This window comes from Oncorhynchus keta, chromosome 5 (genome assembly GCF_023373465.1).
Source record: "Oncorhynchus keta strain PuntledgeMale-10-30-2019 chromosome 5, Oket_V2, whole genome shotgun sequence".
Lineage (NCBI taxonomy): Eukaryota > Metazoa > Chordata > Actinopteri > Salmoniformes > Salmonidae > Oncorhynchus > Oncorhynchus keta.
Genome location: NC_068425.1, coordinates 5,331,743 through 5,348,540, shown reverse-complemented (window position 1 = coordinate 5,348,540; position 16,798 = coordinate 5,331,743). Strand labels below are relative to the sequence as shown.

At 42.5% G+C, this 16,798-nt stretch overlaps 2 protein-coding genes across 4 annotated transcripts; both read left to right on the top strand.

Moving 5' to 3' along the window:
* Positions 1 to 319: 319 nt before the first annotated feature.
* Positions 320 to 8,723, top strand: LOC118384371 (uncharacterized). Of its 2 annotated transcripts, none has more exons than XM_035770843.2 (11): positions 320 to 549; positions 1,486 to 1,599; positions 2,720 to 2,893; positions 3,002 to 3,142; positions 3,222 to 3,329; positions 3,428 to 3,565; positions 4,873 to 5,082; positions 5,198 to 5,293; positions 5,525 to 5,564; positions 7,185 to 7,239; positions 7,394 to 8,723. In XM_035770843.2, exons 1-11 carry the CDS (start codon positions 541 to 543, stop codon positions 8,133 to 8,135), a joined length of 1,827 nt encoding a protein of 608 aa, XP_035626736.1. In that variant the 5' UTR covers positions 320 to 540; the 3' UTR covers positions 8,136 to 8,723. The 2 variants fall into 2 exon arrangements, with proteins under 2 accessions (XP_035626736.1, XP_035626734.1); XM_035770841.2 differs by having other exon boundaries at positions 321 to 549; positions 5,522 to 5,564.
* A 781-nt stretch (positions 8,724 to 9,504) lies between these two features.
* On the top strand, positions 9,505 to 12,507 carry LOC118384372 (cyclic AMP-dependent transcription factor ATF-4-like). Of its 2 annotated transcripts, none has more exons than XM_035770845.2 (3): positions 9,505 to 9,713; positions 10,544 to 10,957; positions 11,159 to 12,507. In XM_035770845.2, the coding sequence occupies exons 2-3, from the start codon at positions 10,654 to 10,656 to the stop codon at positions 12,127 to 12,129; spliced, it is 1,275 nt and encodes a 424-aa protein (XP_035626738.1). In that variant the 5' UTR covers positions 9,505 to 9,713; positions 10,544 to 10,653; the 3' UTR covers positions 12,130 to 12,507. The 2 variants fall into 2 exon arrangements, with proteins under 2 accessions (XP_035626738.1, XP_035626737.1); XM_035770844.2 differs by having other exon boundaries at positions 9,507 to 9,713; positions 11,156 to 12,507.
* The last annotated feature ends 4,291 nt before the right edge of the window (positions 12,508 to 16,798 follow it).

Genomic DNA, 16,798 nt, shown 5'->3' with positions numbered 1-16,798 from the left:
AATGGGAAAATGCTGCCCCCTATCCCAAAGAAGTTAACAAAGGTGCACATGGGTAACAGTGAGTAAGGTCATATAAGGGCAAATGGCATGCCATTCCCTACATAGTGCAGTACTTTTGACCAGAGCCCAAGACACAGAGTCATAAGAGGGGGAATTCACAGGGGAAGGGCTAAAGAGGAAGGAGGAAATTGTTATCTGAGGAGAAACAGGGTGCATCCCAAATGGCACACTATTCCCTCAAAGGTTGCACTACTTTTGACCAAAGTAGTGCACCAAATAGAGAATAGGGTGCCATTTGTGTCAAAGGAAAGTCTATCTGAGAGCAGTGGTGCAAAGAGATCCATGTATTTTCTGTTCCCAAGCAGCAGTGAGAGCACACCTATTTGACATCACAAAGGCATAGGTGACAAAGAGAGAGGCACAGACATCATTATCATCCATTCCACAACAGGTGTAAGAGCATAAACATGCATGAGAGAGAAGTGTAAGGGGAGAGACTCAAAGAGAGGGAAAGACTGAAGGTGAGACGAGGCTGAAAGCATGACAACGGTAAGGTCCTACATTGACTTTGGGGAAAACATTCTGTTTTGATGGGGCAACATACAAATTGTCATTAAGGATACATCTAATCCATAACCTAAACCTAACCAGAGTGACCGTTTACTCTGGCCTTACAAATAGCAGTGGCTTTTAGAGGATCATATGAAATTCAAGTCTAATGAAACAATAAAAGGATTGTAAAATCATGTAAAATGGTTTAGATTATGAAGACGTAAGACACTACAATATGCCAACCTCATGTACAGCCAAAACCTGCACTGCCAAAATACCTATGACGTACAGAGTTGCATAATCAAAATTCCATAGACACAAAAGAAGAGGATAGTCACGTAAAGGCGAAAGAAAGAAACCGGTCAAACCAGTGATATATTCATTATCTGAACTTAGCACAAATTTGACAATTTGCACTTTAAAAGCAGGCTTTTCAACATAATATGCAGTCAGAGAGACAGTAGTAGTTAGTTATAGATAACAAACAATCTTTCTATCTAAAAGACCAGTCAGTAACATAAATGTTTAGCAAGATTTGTTTTGAGTGTCATGTTACTGATAATCTGACAGTGGTGATGGCCAGTCAAGTGCTTTTGAGCGACAAGAACTCTCAGGGACGGTTTGTTGGTGAAAATGATATGGTCGGATATCCTATACATTGGTTGGCTGTTGTGTCATCATTAAAACAGCGCCAACTTTCAGTGTGAAACTAAAGCCTTAATCCAACACCATGGCTAAAAGTATTTGTCATTGCTCATAGTTCGATGTATCTTGTATTTATGAGTCTTGGATGTTCCTCACACAGTAGACTTGATATCAGGGGGAAAGTGCAACATTTCAAAACAAAGCTCTCAGTGAAGATTTGTCATGTGAAAAGACAAGCGAGAGTTTGCAGTGATTTGATGTTGTGGTTTCCCGTCATTCTGCCCCCAGCCTCCTATACCCCCCAGGAAGTCATTCTTGGTGAAGTCGTCTACGGTCACCGGGTCCTATGACCTACCATCCTTACAGGACGATTCAGACAACCAAGAGGAAAACGCATCAACGGTAAGGATGATGCCAGAAGGAAAGTTTTTCAAATGCTTCTTTGACAGTGTTACATTTTTTAAAATTGCGTTTGATAGAATGATAGGGACAATGGAAGCCTATGGAATAGCCAGACACCAGGGGCTGCAATGTCAAAAAGCCAGTCTCCCATTCGGCCAAACTTTGTGACGGCTAGTGACCGGAGGCCTCAGATGTCAGAGCCCCAGGTGAGCAGTAGCCAAGTGAGATCAAACACAGGACAGCACTAAACTTTTCCCTAGGCTCAATTGCTATGACAGCATTAACAAGGTATGATTCAAAGACATGAAGAAATGCACCTTATATACTGTCGTATGCAGGAGACCTGGGTTTCAAAACTCTGGTTGGTCACAATAGCTACATTATAATTTCATTAATCCTAATTGGCTGTAACAGTAAAGTACATATTCATATAATAATAATACTTTTGGGGGGTGCTTATATTTGTCCTGTTACACAAAAGTTTGTAATGGAAATGTTTTACATTTTTTGGTGCATATCCTAACTTCCTCTGAGACACCCGAAGAGAGTAGGGTCACCATTGTACAAAGCCCCTGCAGCAAATAGAGTTAAGAGCATTGCTCAAGGGCAGTACGACTGATTTTTTACATTTTGTTTTACCTTTAGGTATTCAAACCAGCAACCTTTCAGTTACTGGGCCAATGCTCTATGACACAACAGTCTATATACTGTTTAACTGCACATAATTGTGACTTTGTGATTTGTATCTCAGCCAAGTCTAACAGAAAGAAGCCAATCTGTGTACAAAATCAAGACTGGCATTACCCCGGTGTATGCCCCACTCAGAGCCCCTGGACAAGAGACAGAACCCAGGGCTCTCCCCCAGCTATGGCAATGTGATGGATACCCAGCTGAGTCAACAACACTCTCCCTTCTCTTGTGTTTTATTATATCTAGGTTCTTCTAATCCGTTTTCCTGTCAGAACCAGCATAGGAGATGCACGCACTGCTGTGCAGAGGCCGGGGCCTCTTCCTATTCCCCCCCCCCCCTCTCATTCTACCCTTTCTAGTCTGGCTCACTGTGTTTTGCAGTTAATGTTCCAATTATTGTTGCTAAGTGATTTATGAACTGTTTTGACAGACCTCCAATCAGACTGGCTCCCTAACGGACTATCAGAGCCCCCGTTTGAGCCCCCGTCCTGTTCGCCGCCCTCCAGTTCCTCCCAAGACCCATGGCACTCTTCTAAGCCCCTCTCCAACTGCAAGCGGGGACTATAACAATGTTGATCGATCTAAACATGGAATGACTGAGAAGGTAAACCAAGTGGACCACTGAATATACACTACTGTATATAGTGTATAGAGTAAGATAGGTTGAATAAAAAACAAATCAACCCACTATTCTTCTCTTGGTTTAACACAGGCCTTAGATGTGTATGGCAAAAATAAGCCCTCCCCTCCTCCTCTCCCAAGGCCTGTGAGACCCCCTCGGTCCCCCATGATGTCCCGCTCCTCTTCAGAGTATGAGAGGACTCTACCTGAAATGCACCTATTACAACCTCAGGTGAGAGAGAGTACTTCATAGTCATTGCAAAGAAGAAAACTGTCAATAAGATATCTTTGCTTTCTATGTATTGGTATAGGATTCCATAGAACGAAAGCACAGTCAATCCCCTCGCCCTGCTCGACCCAAATCTGAAACCCAGTCCTTGTATGGGGGCTATGACGTCAATAGATCCCAGAGTCCGAGGGTAAGCACCACTCATTATTAGCATCACTCAAGTAACTTTTTAGGCCCTTATATCAATTCGCAACTAACATCGCCTTTGGGGTTTTTCATGTTCAATAGCCCTCAAACACAGACAATAAGAGGTCGCCTCACCCTTCACGTCCCCCACCACGGCCAGGAGGGCCCCCCTCCCACACCCTGTCCCGTTCCCCCTCAGGGGTCGAAACAACGACCACACAACTCCAACCCCTGCTGCAGGTGAGAGCAGTACATGCCCCTTGTCTCCAACTGGTGCTGACAGAAGCACAAACACATACGCACGTGGTGCAGTTCAAAGGATATAGTACAACATGTATTTACTGTGATATGCTGCCATTGCTTTCATCTGAGGTGAAACAGATACAGTATCTGTGTGACAGAAACTCAAAAAGTCCCCCCTCATGGTTATGAAATGTACTTGTGTCTTGTTGATTTGTTGTTGTTGTTCACATGTGAAAACTCTCATTTCATAAGTGAAATCATATGCAAGTGAAATTTCAACTGTGAAATCATTTGCAAGCGTGTTTTTGGAACAATTCCCGAGGCCACATTTACACATGTTGTCACGTGTTTAGTTTCATGTTATTACATGTTACTTTACTTGCTGTCACATTAACTTAACTTAAACACTTGATCATGTGAAATTCAGGTCGTTTTTCCGTAAGGGTAAGGACCATGATAGGATGTTTGTAAGATGTTCTCAAGACATTTGTTTTATCAGTCGTCAGGATGTCACGATGGTCCCAGATGGCCCCAAACCATTATAATAAAGTAATGATATGGTGGTTTTATTAGTAAGTGGTAACACTGTTGAGCTGAAACATGACCCCACCTGGGATTTGAACTCACAAACTCTGGGTTTGAGGTGCGCTGATCTTTCTGCGGCACCATAATGTCTGTAGCATTGCCCTTCACATTAATGACTTATAATAAGTCTCTGCACTTAGCAAAAGAGTGCCATTTGACCTGCTATTTTACTGAATCTGACTATTGTCTCATCATTGATTTAATTTATTTATCTCAACAATTTGAGGTTTTACTGTTGTCTAATCTTCATGGGGCATATTATTGTGTTAAATGTTACTCCGGAATCACTATGCTAAATATAATAGTTTATATTGAGTGTATTGAGTGAAATCCAAAATGTAGTAATGCAGGTGAAATCATTATTGACACAGATGTGGTGGAGTAGCATAAAGATCATAATGCCGTGAACCAAGAGGTTGTGAGTTCAAATCCCAGATGAGGACACTGAATAATAATTACAGAAAAATACAAAAATGGATGCATAAAAGTGACTGCTGAATGACTAAAATATAAATCAACATACACAATGTGTGTAAAAGAAGTACGTTGAAAATCACTGGGTGTGTATCATAATGACTAATTTGGGTTTTCACAAAAAGGAGATCTTCCACATGTGAAACCATGTGTTTTTTTCCGTAAGGAAAGGCTATGATACTATGATGAAGTTGCAGCAATAGAGTTGCTTGTGTCTGTGAAACAAAACTAAATTCATTCCATAGCCCACCAACGCAAAAAGAGGATCTCCGCCTGCTCGTCCTCAACTCCCGCCCCCACCCTCGTTCACCCCCCCACCACCACCTGTAAATAAACCACCACTGTCGTATCGACCTACCACCAAATTCCACTCGGAGTCAGTCTACAGCGAGATCAGCGAGGTTCAGGACCAATTATCTTATCTAGAAGTACTGCCTGATGAGAACACATTCCAGGTGAGAGACACACACACACACATACACACGTGCCACATCGTACCTGACAATAAGTGGATATAATCCTACCTACATTGTATTCAATAAAAATACATTTGTATCTCTATTATTTCAGTTCAACCCATCTAGCAGCGTCGACAAAACACAGGCAGCACCACAGTTCCAACCTGGTCAATGTTATCAGAACTATCAATTCAATAAGGAAGCAGAGGTACAGAGTGAAGTCTGAAATGATTGATTTGCATTGTAATGATTGGGAGGGATTTTCTAACCTTCTTTTGTACCAATGTATGTAGCACGTCCTATTCTCAGTGTCGAAGCCAGAGCCAGGCTTCACATGAGGTTTTCCCTATTTCTGTTGCTGTTCACCTGCATTATTAGATTATCCATCAATTCAATTTGACCTAAAAACCTATTTCTACCTATTTTTGTTTTTCAGCAGGAATTTGAAAATCTAATGAGGTGGATGAAGACAGTTGGATGTGAGTTAAACATTATTACGACAGATGTACAGTACCAGTCGAAAGTTAGGAGACACCTACTCATTCCAGGGCTTTTCTTTATTTGTGCTATTTTGGTATACAGAAGATGGCCCTATTTGGTAAAAAACCAAGTCCATATTATGGCAAGAACAGCTCAAATAAGCAAAGAAAATGGAAGTCCATCATTACTTTAAGACATGAAGGTCAGTCAATTGGGAAAATGTCAAGAACTTTAAAAGTTTCTTCAAGTGCAGTCACAAAAACCATCAGACGCTATGATGAAACTGGCTCTCATGAGGACCGCCACAGGAAAGGAAGACTCAGAGTTACCGCTGCTGCAGAGGATAAGTTCATTACAGTTACCAGCCTCAGAAATTGCAGCCCAAATAAATGCTTCACAGAGTTCGAGTAACAAACACATCTCAACATCAACTGTTCAGAGGAGACTCTGGGAATCAGGCCTTCATGGTCAAATTTCTGCTTTGAAAGCACTACTAAAGGACGTCAATATGAAGAAGAGAATTGCTTGGGCCAAGAAACACGAGCCATGGCCATTAGACTTGTGGAAATCTGTCCTTTTGTCTGCTGAGTCCCAATTTGATATTTTTGGTTCCAACCGCCTTGTCTTTTGTGAGAGAGAGTATGTGAACAGATGATCACTGCATGTGCGGTTTCCACCATGGAGGAGGAGGTGTGACGGTGTAGGGGTTCTTGCTAGTGACACTGTAACTGTAAGTGATTTATTTAGAATTCAAGGCACACTTAGCCAGCATGGCTACCACAGCATTCTGCAGCGATACACCATATAATCTGGTTTGCACTTAGTGGGATTATCATTTGTTTTTCGACAGGACAATGACCCAACATACCTCCAGCTGTAAGGGCAATTTGAGCAAGAAGGAGAGTGATGGAGTGCTGTATCAGATAAACTGGCCTCCACAATCACCCTGACCTCAACCCAATTGAGATAGTTTGGGATGAGTTGGACCGCAGAGTGAAGGAAAAGCAGCCAACAAGTGCTCAGCATATATGGGAACTCCTTCAATGAATCTAATTAATTTATAAAGCCCTTTTTACATCAGCAGATGTCAAAGTGCTATACAGAAACCCAGCCTAAAACCCAAAACAGAAAGCAATGCAAATGTAGAAGCACAGTGGCTAGGAAAATACTGTTGGAAAAGCATTCCAGGTGAAGCTGGTTGAGAGAATACCAAGAGTGTGCAAAGCTGTCATCAAAGCAAAGGGTGGCTACTTAAAAGAATCTAAAATCTAAAATATATTTTGATTTGTTTAACACTTTTTTTGTTACTACAGTATTCCATATGTGTTATTTCATAGTTTTGATGTCTTCACTATTATTTTACAATGACGAAAATAGTACAAATAAAGAAAATCCCTGGAATGAGTAGGTGTGTCCTAACATTTGACTGGTACTGTATTTCGTATTATTTTACAATACATTACATTGTATTTAATTCATTTTTAAGGATGAAAGAACATCAAACTGTTCTTCTATAATTGTTGTACTGTTCTCAGCTGTCTATGATTCAATAGATGACCATATATTTTACTGAGGGATAATACATTTGGTTTGTAATTGTGCATGTGTTTCTCTTTCAGGCTGGGAAAACATGCCTCCTTCATTTCATGGCCTCAGTCTAGAGGATGAAACCAGGTGAGACCAGACTAAACTCTTACTGTACACATGTGGTTAACACACCATTTCAAGGATAGAGCTTTGATCTTACATCTAATACACGCAGGCATACCATTTAATCAGCACGTATTTTATTAAATCTGTTTTTTTTTAAATAAATCCATCCCACCAGGGAGTTCAGCCAGAGGTGCCTCTATGTGAAAAATGGCCTCCGTCTGTTCAACTGCCTCCTAATGAAGCGTAGCGATACCCTGCGAGGCCACATCACAGAGCTCAACGACCTTGCCGAGAAGCTGGACAAAGTACATAAGAAAACCAAAACCATGAGCATCGCAGGAGGCACCACGGGCGTAATGGGAGGGGTGGTGGCCGTTGTGGGCATTGTCCTCGCCCCCATAACCATGGGTGCCTCCCTCATAGGGACGGCAGTTGGGGCGGGCATGGTGGCTTCGGGTACTGGGATGGGCATCAAAGCGAACATGGACAACAACAAAATCAACTCTGTGGACAGAAAGAGGCTGGAGGAGGTGGTACAGAAGTACACAGCTGAGATAGCAGATGTGGAGTTGTGTCTTTGCTTCATCCACAGTGGGATGGCTGAGCTGAGGCGGTATAACTTCCACAGGCTCCAGCATGCTGATCCTGAGGCCCTGCGGATAGCCAGGGTGGTGGAGGCAGTGCATCCTGGGTTTAATAAGTCCCAACAGTTGGGCATGAAGTCTAAGAGGATCCTGCAAGGATTTGCCAGAGACATGGACCTGTATTATACTGACAAGGACGGCCAGAGGCTGAAAAAGGGCTCCGAGACTAAGTTTGCCACCAGGATCCGTGGTGTGACCCAAGAGCTACAGGAGGAGCTCAATGAACTGCACCAAGTGTGGCAGACTTTCTTTCTAGCAGCCAGTAGATTTTGAGGTGTGTGTCTGCCACGGTTATTGCAGTAAAGGTATGGCAATATTTTGGACACATGCAAGATATTGTTTTTTTTGGGGGGGGGGGCGTAGGGAGGTGCTCATTTTTGAAGTGGGTTGCCCTAATGAAGCCTGCATGAAGCCAGCCTTTGCTGACAAGTTGCTGAAATTTTAGCCCCTGTGAACAGCCTTGGTTATCAGTGCAAACTTGCAGTGCTAATATTTGGGAGTCTCAGCCATGTACATAGGCTGACAGTAAGTGGCTTTCAGATTGCAGGCCTGCATAGGACAAAGGCAAAGCAGCGGTACTGCTCGGTGTCGGCTGTTTTGGGCAGCTGTGCTGCATGGAGAAGGTGCTTTCTGTATCCATAAGTCTCCATATATCCATGAACTTTGAAATGTTTTAATCCTCTCGACTGTCATGCGATTTGTGGTTTCAAATAAAGTATTTAAAATGTAAGAGTATGAATGTGAAATGTTTTATTATGCAGTGTGTACTGCTGAGAATATCAATGGGACATTTTATCTATATACTATTTGTGAATTATCTGAATACTAAAAAGGACATGCAATAAACTTTATTGAAAAGTTGTTGGCTCACATAAATGTGATTAGTATAAGACATCACAGGATGATTTATAAAACTGGCCCCTGTTAACCCCCAATGTGCGGAATGATATGGTTCCCACTAGCTTCTATAGCCACAAAGTCTGATTCCACAGCCACCAAGTCAAAATTGACAAACAAAAATAGATTTTGGTCTTAATTCAAATTGAGGGGTTAGGCATAAGGTTAGCAGTGTGGATAGGGTAGGTTTAATATCACATTTTAAGAAGATAATTTGTAAAATAAGTGGGGTTTATGACTGTGGTTATAGAAGCTAGCGAGTGCCTGTGGAAGGATATCCTAGGTCTACATCAACAATGTATATAAACCCTGGAAAGCTTATGCTATGTAGTGGCCATTTAGAGGCTTTGAAGCCAACGGTCGGCCATATTGGTACTCACCAGTAGGCTCAGTCCGCCATAAGACTGAATGGAATTCTATTTCAATTAAATGTTTCAAGGACAAAATTACATATATTGAAGTATTCTTTGCTGTAGTTGAGGACAGTAACATTAGTAACCTCTAAAAATGTGACTAGGGAAAATGTTATGTATTTTTTCACTTTTTATTTGTATATTTATCTCACATAATATAATTTAAAAGTATGCATTATGGTCTCTGTAATAGAATAAACGCGACAAAAATGAATGTAGACATTAATAAATGCTTTTCTATAAGTTCCAAAATATGTTTTTCAATGACGGGGGTACCACGATGGGAGGCACGGAGGCTTCAACACAGCGACTCCTATCAGTATTCTAGTATTCTAAATCATTGGTCTTTTGGGAGTTGTATATTTCGCGGCGCTCTCAAAATGCGCCATTTTCCACCAGCGCCCAACAATATCAACATTCAAGTGACACCGCTCTCTTGAGCGAAATGGCAGTTTAACAGCTTGCGGCGGTCCTAGCAGCAGCAAATCCAACAGTGCATCAACCCAGTGCACTGCTTCAACTTCATATTTGTCATAATGACGTAAGTATATATTTAAGGATTTTATTTGTAAGCAATTTGCTAGCTAACGTGAATCTGACAGCCCAATGACGTCAATGAGCTCAACTCAATTTGTGAAGCTATTAGCCTGCTTATGTTGTCTAGCGAAGTATTTTCTAAATACATATAGTATAACTTGCCGTAAATTCGCCATTCGCAATTTAAATCCTTGGAATGACATTTGATACCAACGTCACGAGTTAGATCAGAGAATGTTACATTATATTTCGTTCGGGCAAAATAGTCAGTGAGTAGTTTCATAATTACAGCTTTAGACATTGTCACCAATTGTTTAAAAAAAAAATAGGTGATACGATTTTATGGAATTTTCCAGGAATGCCAACGTGGCAAACAAAATGGTTCGTGATATTTTTTTGTTATTGAACAAAATGGCGATATAATCAGTGTTTAACGCGGGAGGGTGAACACAAGTGTGGCTGTTGGTTAGGGAGGCGGAAGCCGCCATCTCATTCGCTCGACACACTTCCATTCTGACGATGGTTGCTGTGGAAACTGACCTCATTTGGCGCGTTTGCGAGTCACAAGACAAAGGCAGGGAGGGTATTCAGTGCCAGCGTTGTAAAATGGTAGGGGCAGTGTTGTGCACAAAACACATTAAATATATAAACATAAGCTCAGACTTAATGTTTTTCCTACCCAATCAAAAATGTGCTTCCAAATATTACACAACATAACACTGCTGACCATGACATAAAAATCAACAAAGGAGAAAAAGCTAATTTGCCTACATTATGAGATACTGTTTACATTATTACATGAACTCACCATGTCTAATCCTGTCTCTTTCCCAGGTCCTGTGTGGAAACCCTCAGCACTGCTGTAGTTGACAGCATAAAAGAATCGCTCAAACTCTTACTGCCGTACCTACCGTCTCAGATCCTAGTGACTGAACAACAGAGCTATGACCATGATGAGCTCACAGTTTGGCCTGGACGATATGGAGGCCCTACTCTGGGGGCCTTCCTCTCTCATGGCTGACCCCATGGGGTCGCTGCGCCACCAAGATGAAGTTGCCTCGATAGAGGGGGGGGCTTCACCCCTCTCGTCATCTTCCTCTTCTCCACTTCTCCTACTATCCCCCCCTCCCACTCCGCCGTCACTGCTCCTCCAGGAAGAGAAGGCTGGGGCAGACTTGCTGTCCTTCCCTTGGCTATCTGCTGACCAGCTAGGCCACACCCATCACATTGGTGCAGATGATGGGAAAGGTGAGGACCATAACATCCTTAGTCCTTCCCACGTATGTTCATACTGGTCGACAGTGTGTAGAAATCCATAGCGATTTATATTTGATTCCCATCTGTTTTTTGCCGTATAGAAAAGGTAAGGACTTACCACAAGTTGTAATTCCAGTGTATTACTTTAGCTATTGAGCAGCTGATTAACCCTCTCTTTGTCCTCCACAGAAGATGCCTTTTCTGGCATGGACTGGATGGCCGAGAGGGTAGACCTGAGTGAGTTTGATTTAGACTCCCTTATTGGTTCCTGCAGCCCAGACGGTTCTTCCAGCTCCCCTGAAGACCTCATCACTTCCTTTGAGTGTCCCATGGAGCTGGACTTACTCCCCCTCCCCACTCTCCCTACTCCCACGGACCTCCCCACCACCACTGATCCACTTCTCCCCCCGACCATGTCACAGCCCCAGGAAGACCCTCAGGAGGGGTTTCATTCACCTCCCCCCTGCGTCCCTGATGCCCAGGAGGAGCTGGAGATCAAGTCGGAGCCCCAGTCCCCAGCTCCCTCTCCTCCTCCATCTCCCACCTTCACCTTAGAGCTGGGCAGTGAGGTGTATGTCTCAGCGAGCGTCAGCGAGAAGCCGCTTCACCCGGAGGTTCCCCAGCCGGTCCCCAGCATTGTGCTGTCTCTCTCGCCGACCCGCATCGTCGTCCTCCTGGCTCCTAAACGGGAGGTCGGTGTGACAACCACTATCACCATCCCAGAGATCCTCTCTGACAGTGACAGCAGCTTCAGCTCCTCTGGTCAGCTCAACCGGCCCTCCATCGCCACAACTCAGTCAAGGTTCCAAAACGAGAGCAAACCGTACCCAACAACCCCCAAGTCTAGGCCACAACACCCAGACCAGCCATCCACCACCACATTGAGTGGGAAAATGAAGTCCTCCTCTGGAGGACCCCCAAAGGAGAAGAAGCTCAAGAAGATGGCGCAGAACAAGACGGCGGCCACGCGCTACCGCCAGAAAAAGAAGACTGAGCAGGAGGCCTTGAGCGCGGAGTGCGACGACCTCGAGCAAAGGAACCACAAGCTTGCGGAGAAAGCAGACTCCATCGCCAATGAGATCCAGTATCTCAAGGACCTCATGGAGGAGGTGCGCCAAGCGAAGCGCAAGAAGGGCCTCGTGACCTCTAACTGTACTGTGTAACCCACCAAGTATCCCACTATCTAAAATCTATGCTTTTTAAATGCATGTATTGTATTGAGACTCCCAACACCCAAGTTCTATTGACCTTCCTGCCTGTCTCTTCCTTTAAGAGTTTGAGACTATTGTTCTTGTAGCTTGAGTTTGATGTAGTCCCTTATCTCTTGTATGAAAACCTTTAAGTATTTTCCAGACAAACAATATTGACTTGTGTAATTAGTCTGATCTTTTGTCATCGTTTATCAATAGACGTGTCTATATTGTTGTAGATGCATGTCTTAAAATAGGCTTTGAAGCCTCTTATTCAAATGTACTTTTACTGTAGTCGGAATCATATCTAATTGTATTCCTTTTTTTTTATCTATTAAAAAGTCAAATCCGTTTGGTTTTGTGCTATTCATTTAAGCAAACAAACTGGGAATGGGAGTATACAGTGTTCATGATAAAGTATATTATTGGGACCAATTTTGTCATTTCAAAATAGGGCCCTTGGCCTTACCTTGTCATTTGTCTAATACAGGTGTGAATGTTTGTAAGTGTGGAGGCAAGTTGTTTAAATATTGCCCAGATCTGCATGTGAAAACCTGTTCTGTGGAGGAACATGATCAGTGTGGTCTGGCCCAACATAAAACCCTTTACCCAGATAAGGGTCAGGTTAAACAACCATTGTGTGCACTCCAACTGTGTCAGGTCTACAGTCCCATGAGACATTATAATAAGCATGTGGTGCTTCTTTCTAGAAAAAACAAGGACTGAGTTCTAAATTGCACCATATCACCTATACAGTTAATATAGTTAATTGTGGGATACTACAGGAGCCAGGGTACATCCAAATTCCAACTCTTTAATTTGTATTTTCTGATCATCCTGTGTTGGACACAGTTTACAGCACTGACCTGCTCTGAACGGTGCTGTTTGTGTGCGGACTTAAGCACTGCTTAAATAATGGAGGTTGACCACAGTGACACTGCCCTGTATTCAACCTAAAACTGCCACTAGGGTTCTGAAACTGTTTTTGTTCTAGGCCTTTTGTCCAGATAGCTTGGGAGAAATTCCATTTGGGCTTGTACTGAACATTTAGTGCTGAGGCACAATGTATGTCTCTGAAAACACAAGCTCCCCAAAGAAGCTGTGGGCAGTAAGAAACACAACAAGTTCCATAGGACAATTAAACCCAATTTACCACAACTTCTAACTCTTGATGTTACAACTGGTCTGAAAGCAACCTTTTCATTCCAACCATTTTGTTGCACAATTTAATAATGGATAATAACCCCTTCTGCAAAGCAGGAAGTATCCTGGCTCCAGGAGTGTCATGCGATTCAATCTTTCTTGGGAATCTCATGTGAGATCCATAATGGACATGTGACTGACCAAAACCTGGCCTATCCGTTCATGGCCCGTGACTGAGAACGTAGGCTTTCACAAGTTGTGGGTTCTGTTGATTCATCAGTTGCAGTTGGTGTCAGCAACACAGTTGAAGTTTTGTATGTTCAGTTCACAGACATCTTTTAAATATGGGAAGACATGCAATAGACCTACATTGGACATATAGACCTACAAATTATCTCGAGATGGTATTGCAAAAAAAATGTTAATCACAGTTCAGTGGGATACGCTTCAAAAAGTAAATTATTTCCTTGATTCATTCCTAATAACTTGGTAATTATTCGTTTGACCAGACCTCCAGGACCAAGTCCTCCTCAAAAACAAAGCAGGATCCACAGAGACGGTCCCCATCAGAGGTCTAGCAGCTACAGGCCCCATGAATATCATCAACACCTCCACACTCTGGTGCCTCCCCAGAGAGACAGAATCATCTCCAAAATGTAAATCTTGTTTCTCATGATCTGATGATCTCTAGATGCCTTTTAGCAAATTCCAAATGGGCTGTCATGTGCATTTTCCTGAGGAGTGGCTTCCATCTGGCTACTCTACCATAAAGGCCTAATTGGTGGAGTTCTGCAGAGATGGTTGTCCTTCTGGAAATTTCTCCCATCTCCACAGAGGAACTTTAGAGTTCTGTCAGAGTGACCAATGGGTTCTTGGTCAACTCCCTGACCAAGGCCCTTCTCCCCCAATTGCTCAGTTTTGCCAGGTTGCCTGCTCTAGGAAGAGACTCAGTGGTTCTAAACTTCTTCAATTTAAGAATGATGGAGGCCAATGTGTTCTTGGGGACCTTCAATGCTGCAGAAATGTTTTGGTACCCTACCCCAGATCTCTGCCTTGACTCAATCCTGTCGCAAAGATCTACGGACAGTTCCTTCGAACTCATGGCTTGATTTTTGCTCTGCATTTTTAAATTTTTTAAATTTGACCTTTATTTAACCAGGCAAGTCAGTTAAGAACAAATTCTTATTTTCAATGACGGCCTAGGAACAGTGGGTGAACTGCCTGTTCAGGGGCAGAACAACAGATTAGTACCTTGTCAGCTCGGGGGGTTGAACTTACAACCTTCCGGTTCCTAGTCCAACTCTCTAACCACTAGGCTACCCTGCATGCACTGTCAACTTATATAGACAGCTGTGTGACTTTCCAAATCATGTCCAATCAATTGAATTTACCACAGATGGACTCCAATCAAGTTGTAGAAACATCTCAAGGATGATCAAAGGAAGCAGGCTGCACAAGATTCTTCAAAGTAGCCACCCTTTGCTTTAATGACAACTTTGCACACTCTTGGCATTCTCTCAACCAACTGGAATGCTTTTCCAACAGTCTTGAAGGAGTTCCCACATATGCTGAGCACTTGTTGGCTGCTTTTCCTTCACTCTTCAGTCGAACTCATCCCAAGCCATCTCAGTTGGGTTGAGGTCAGGGTATTGTGGAGGCCAGGTCATCTGATGCAGCACTCCATCACTCTGCTTCTTGCTCAAATAGCCCTTACAGAACCTGGATGTGTGTTGAGTCATTGTTCTGTTGAAAAACAAATGATAGTCCCACTAAGCGCAAACCAGACGTGATGGCGTATCACTGCAGAATGCTGTGGTAGCCAGGCTGGTTAAGTGTGCCTTGAATTCTAAATCAATCACTTACAGTGTCACTAGCAAGAACCCCTACACCGTCACACCTCCTCCATGGTGGAAACCGCACATGCAGAGATCATCCGTTCACCTATGTCTCACAAAAGACAAGGCGGTAGGAACCAAAAATCTCAAATTGGGACTCATCAGACAAAGGACAGATTTCCACCGGTCTAATGTCCATTGCTCGTGTTTTTTGGCCCAAGCAATTTTCTTCTTCATATTGGCGTCCTTTAGTAGTGGTTTCAAAGCAGAAATTTGACCATGAAGGCCTGATTCACGGAGTCTCCTCTGAACATTTGATGTTGAGATGTGTCTGTTACTTGAACTCTGTGAAGCATTTATTTGGGCTGCAATTTCTGAGGCTGGTAACTGTAATGAACTTATCCTCTGCAGCAGCGGTAACTCTGAGTCTTCCTTTCCTGTGGCGGTCCTCATGAGAGCCAGTTTCATCATAGTGCTTGATGGTTTTTGTGACTGCACTTAAAGAAACTTTAAAAGTTCTTGACATTTTCTGAATTGACTGACCTTCATGTCTTAAAGTAATGATGGACTTTCATTTTCTTTGCTTATTTGAGCTGTTCTTGCTATAATATGGACTTGGTCTTTTACCAAATAGGGCCATCTTCTGTATACTACTCCACACTGAGTCTCTCAAATTCATTAAGGAAAGAAATTCCACAAATTAACAATGAACACCTGTTAATTGAAATGCATTCAAGGTGACTACCTCATGAAGCTGGCTGAGAGAATACCAAGAGTGTGCAAAGCTGTCATCAAGGCAAATGGTGGCTACTTTGAAGAATCTCACATTTATTTTGATTTGTTTAACACTTTTTTGGTTACTACATATGTGTTATTTCATAGTTCTGATGTCATCACTGTCATTCTACAATGTAGAAAACAGTTTTTTTTTAAAAAGAAACCCTTGAACAAGTAGGTGTGTCCAAAGTTGACTGGGACTCATATTTATAGGACAAACACTTCAAAACATTCCTTTTTCCTGTCTTTTTTTGCCATTTATGAATGTGTTATTCAATGCGTTTCTCTTTATAAACCAAAAAAAGTACATATTTTTTTTATATCTGAAAGGGTCTTAAAATTCTAAATGAAATAGCGAAATAATCCATAGTGTGACCATCTTAAAACAATTCCATATGTCAGAACTGTCTCTCTCTCCGGCTGCAGTAGGATTCAACAACACACGGATGTTTTGTCGATGTGCCTTTGATCAAAGCACCTAACCCTCATATGCTCCAGGAGTTCTGTTCTACGATGGCTGACCCTGTAAAACAACACATTTCACTTCACCCATCTGGTGTGTGACAATAAAACATACTTTATCATCAATGTATTTATTAAAAATAAAAAAAAGTCTCGTAAAATGATTGCAAAACCAATCTACAAATGAAACAACTACAGCCAGTTGCATTGCAGCAGTGTTGGTCCACAAAGCCAGTGCAGTCGTCCTCCGTTAAACACAAAAGAATCCTATCAGGCAGAGCATACTGATGACCTCATGTGAATGTTAGGGTGGTGGTGGGGGAGGTTGAGGCATAGAGACCACATCAACACAAAGACAGAAAGGGTAAGGTATAGTGGGTGTTTAAAACCAAATTTCAACCACAAATGCTGGCAAAAAAACATTG

Coding starts and splice junctions, on each gene's coding strand:
- LOC118384371 (XM_035770841.2), top strand. Junction 5,083..5,197: donor CTGATGAGAACACATTCCAG/GTGAGAGACACA, acceptor CTATTATTTCAG/TTCAACCCATCTAGCAGCGT. Junction 5,294..5,521: donor AATTCAATAAGGAAGCAGAG/GTACAGAGTGAA, acceptor TTTGTTTTTCAG/CAGGAATTTGAAAATCTAAT.
- LOC118384372 (XM_035770844.2), top strand. CDS start 10,654: ATGACCATGATGAGCTCACAGTTTGGCCTGGACGATATGGAGGCCCTA. Junction 10,958..11,155: donor TGGTGCAGATGATGGGAAAG/GTGAGGACCATA, acceptor TGTCCTCCACAG/AAGATGCCTTTTCTGGCATG.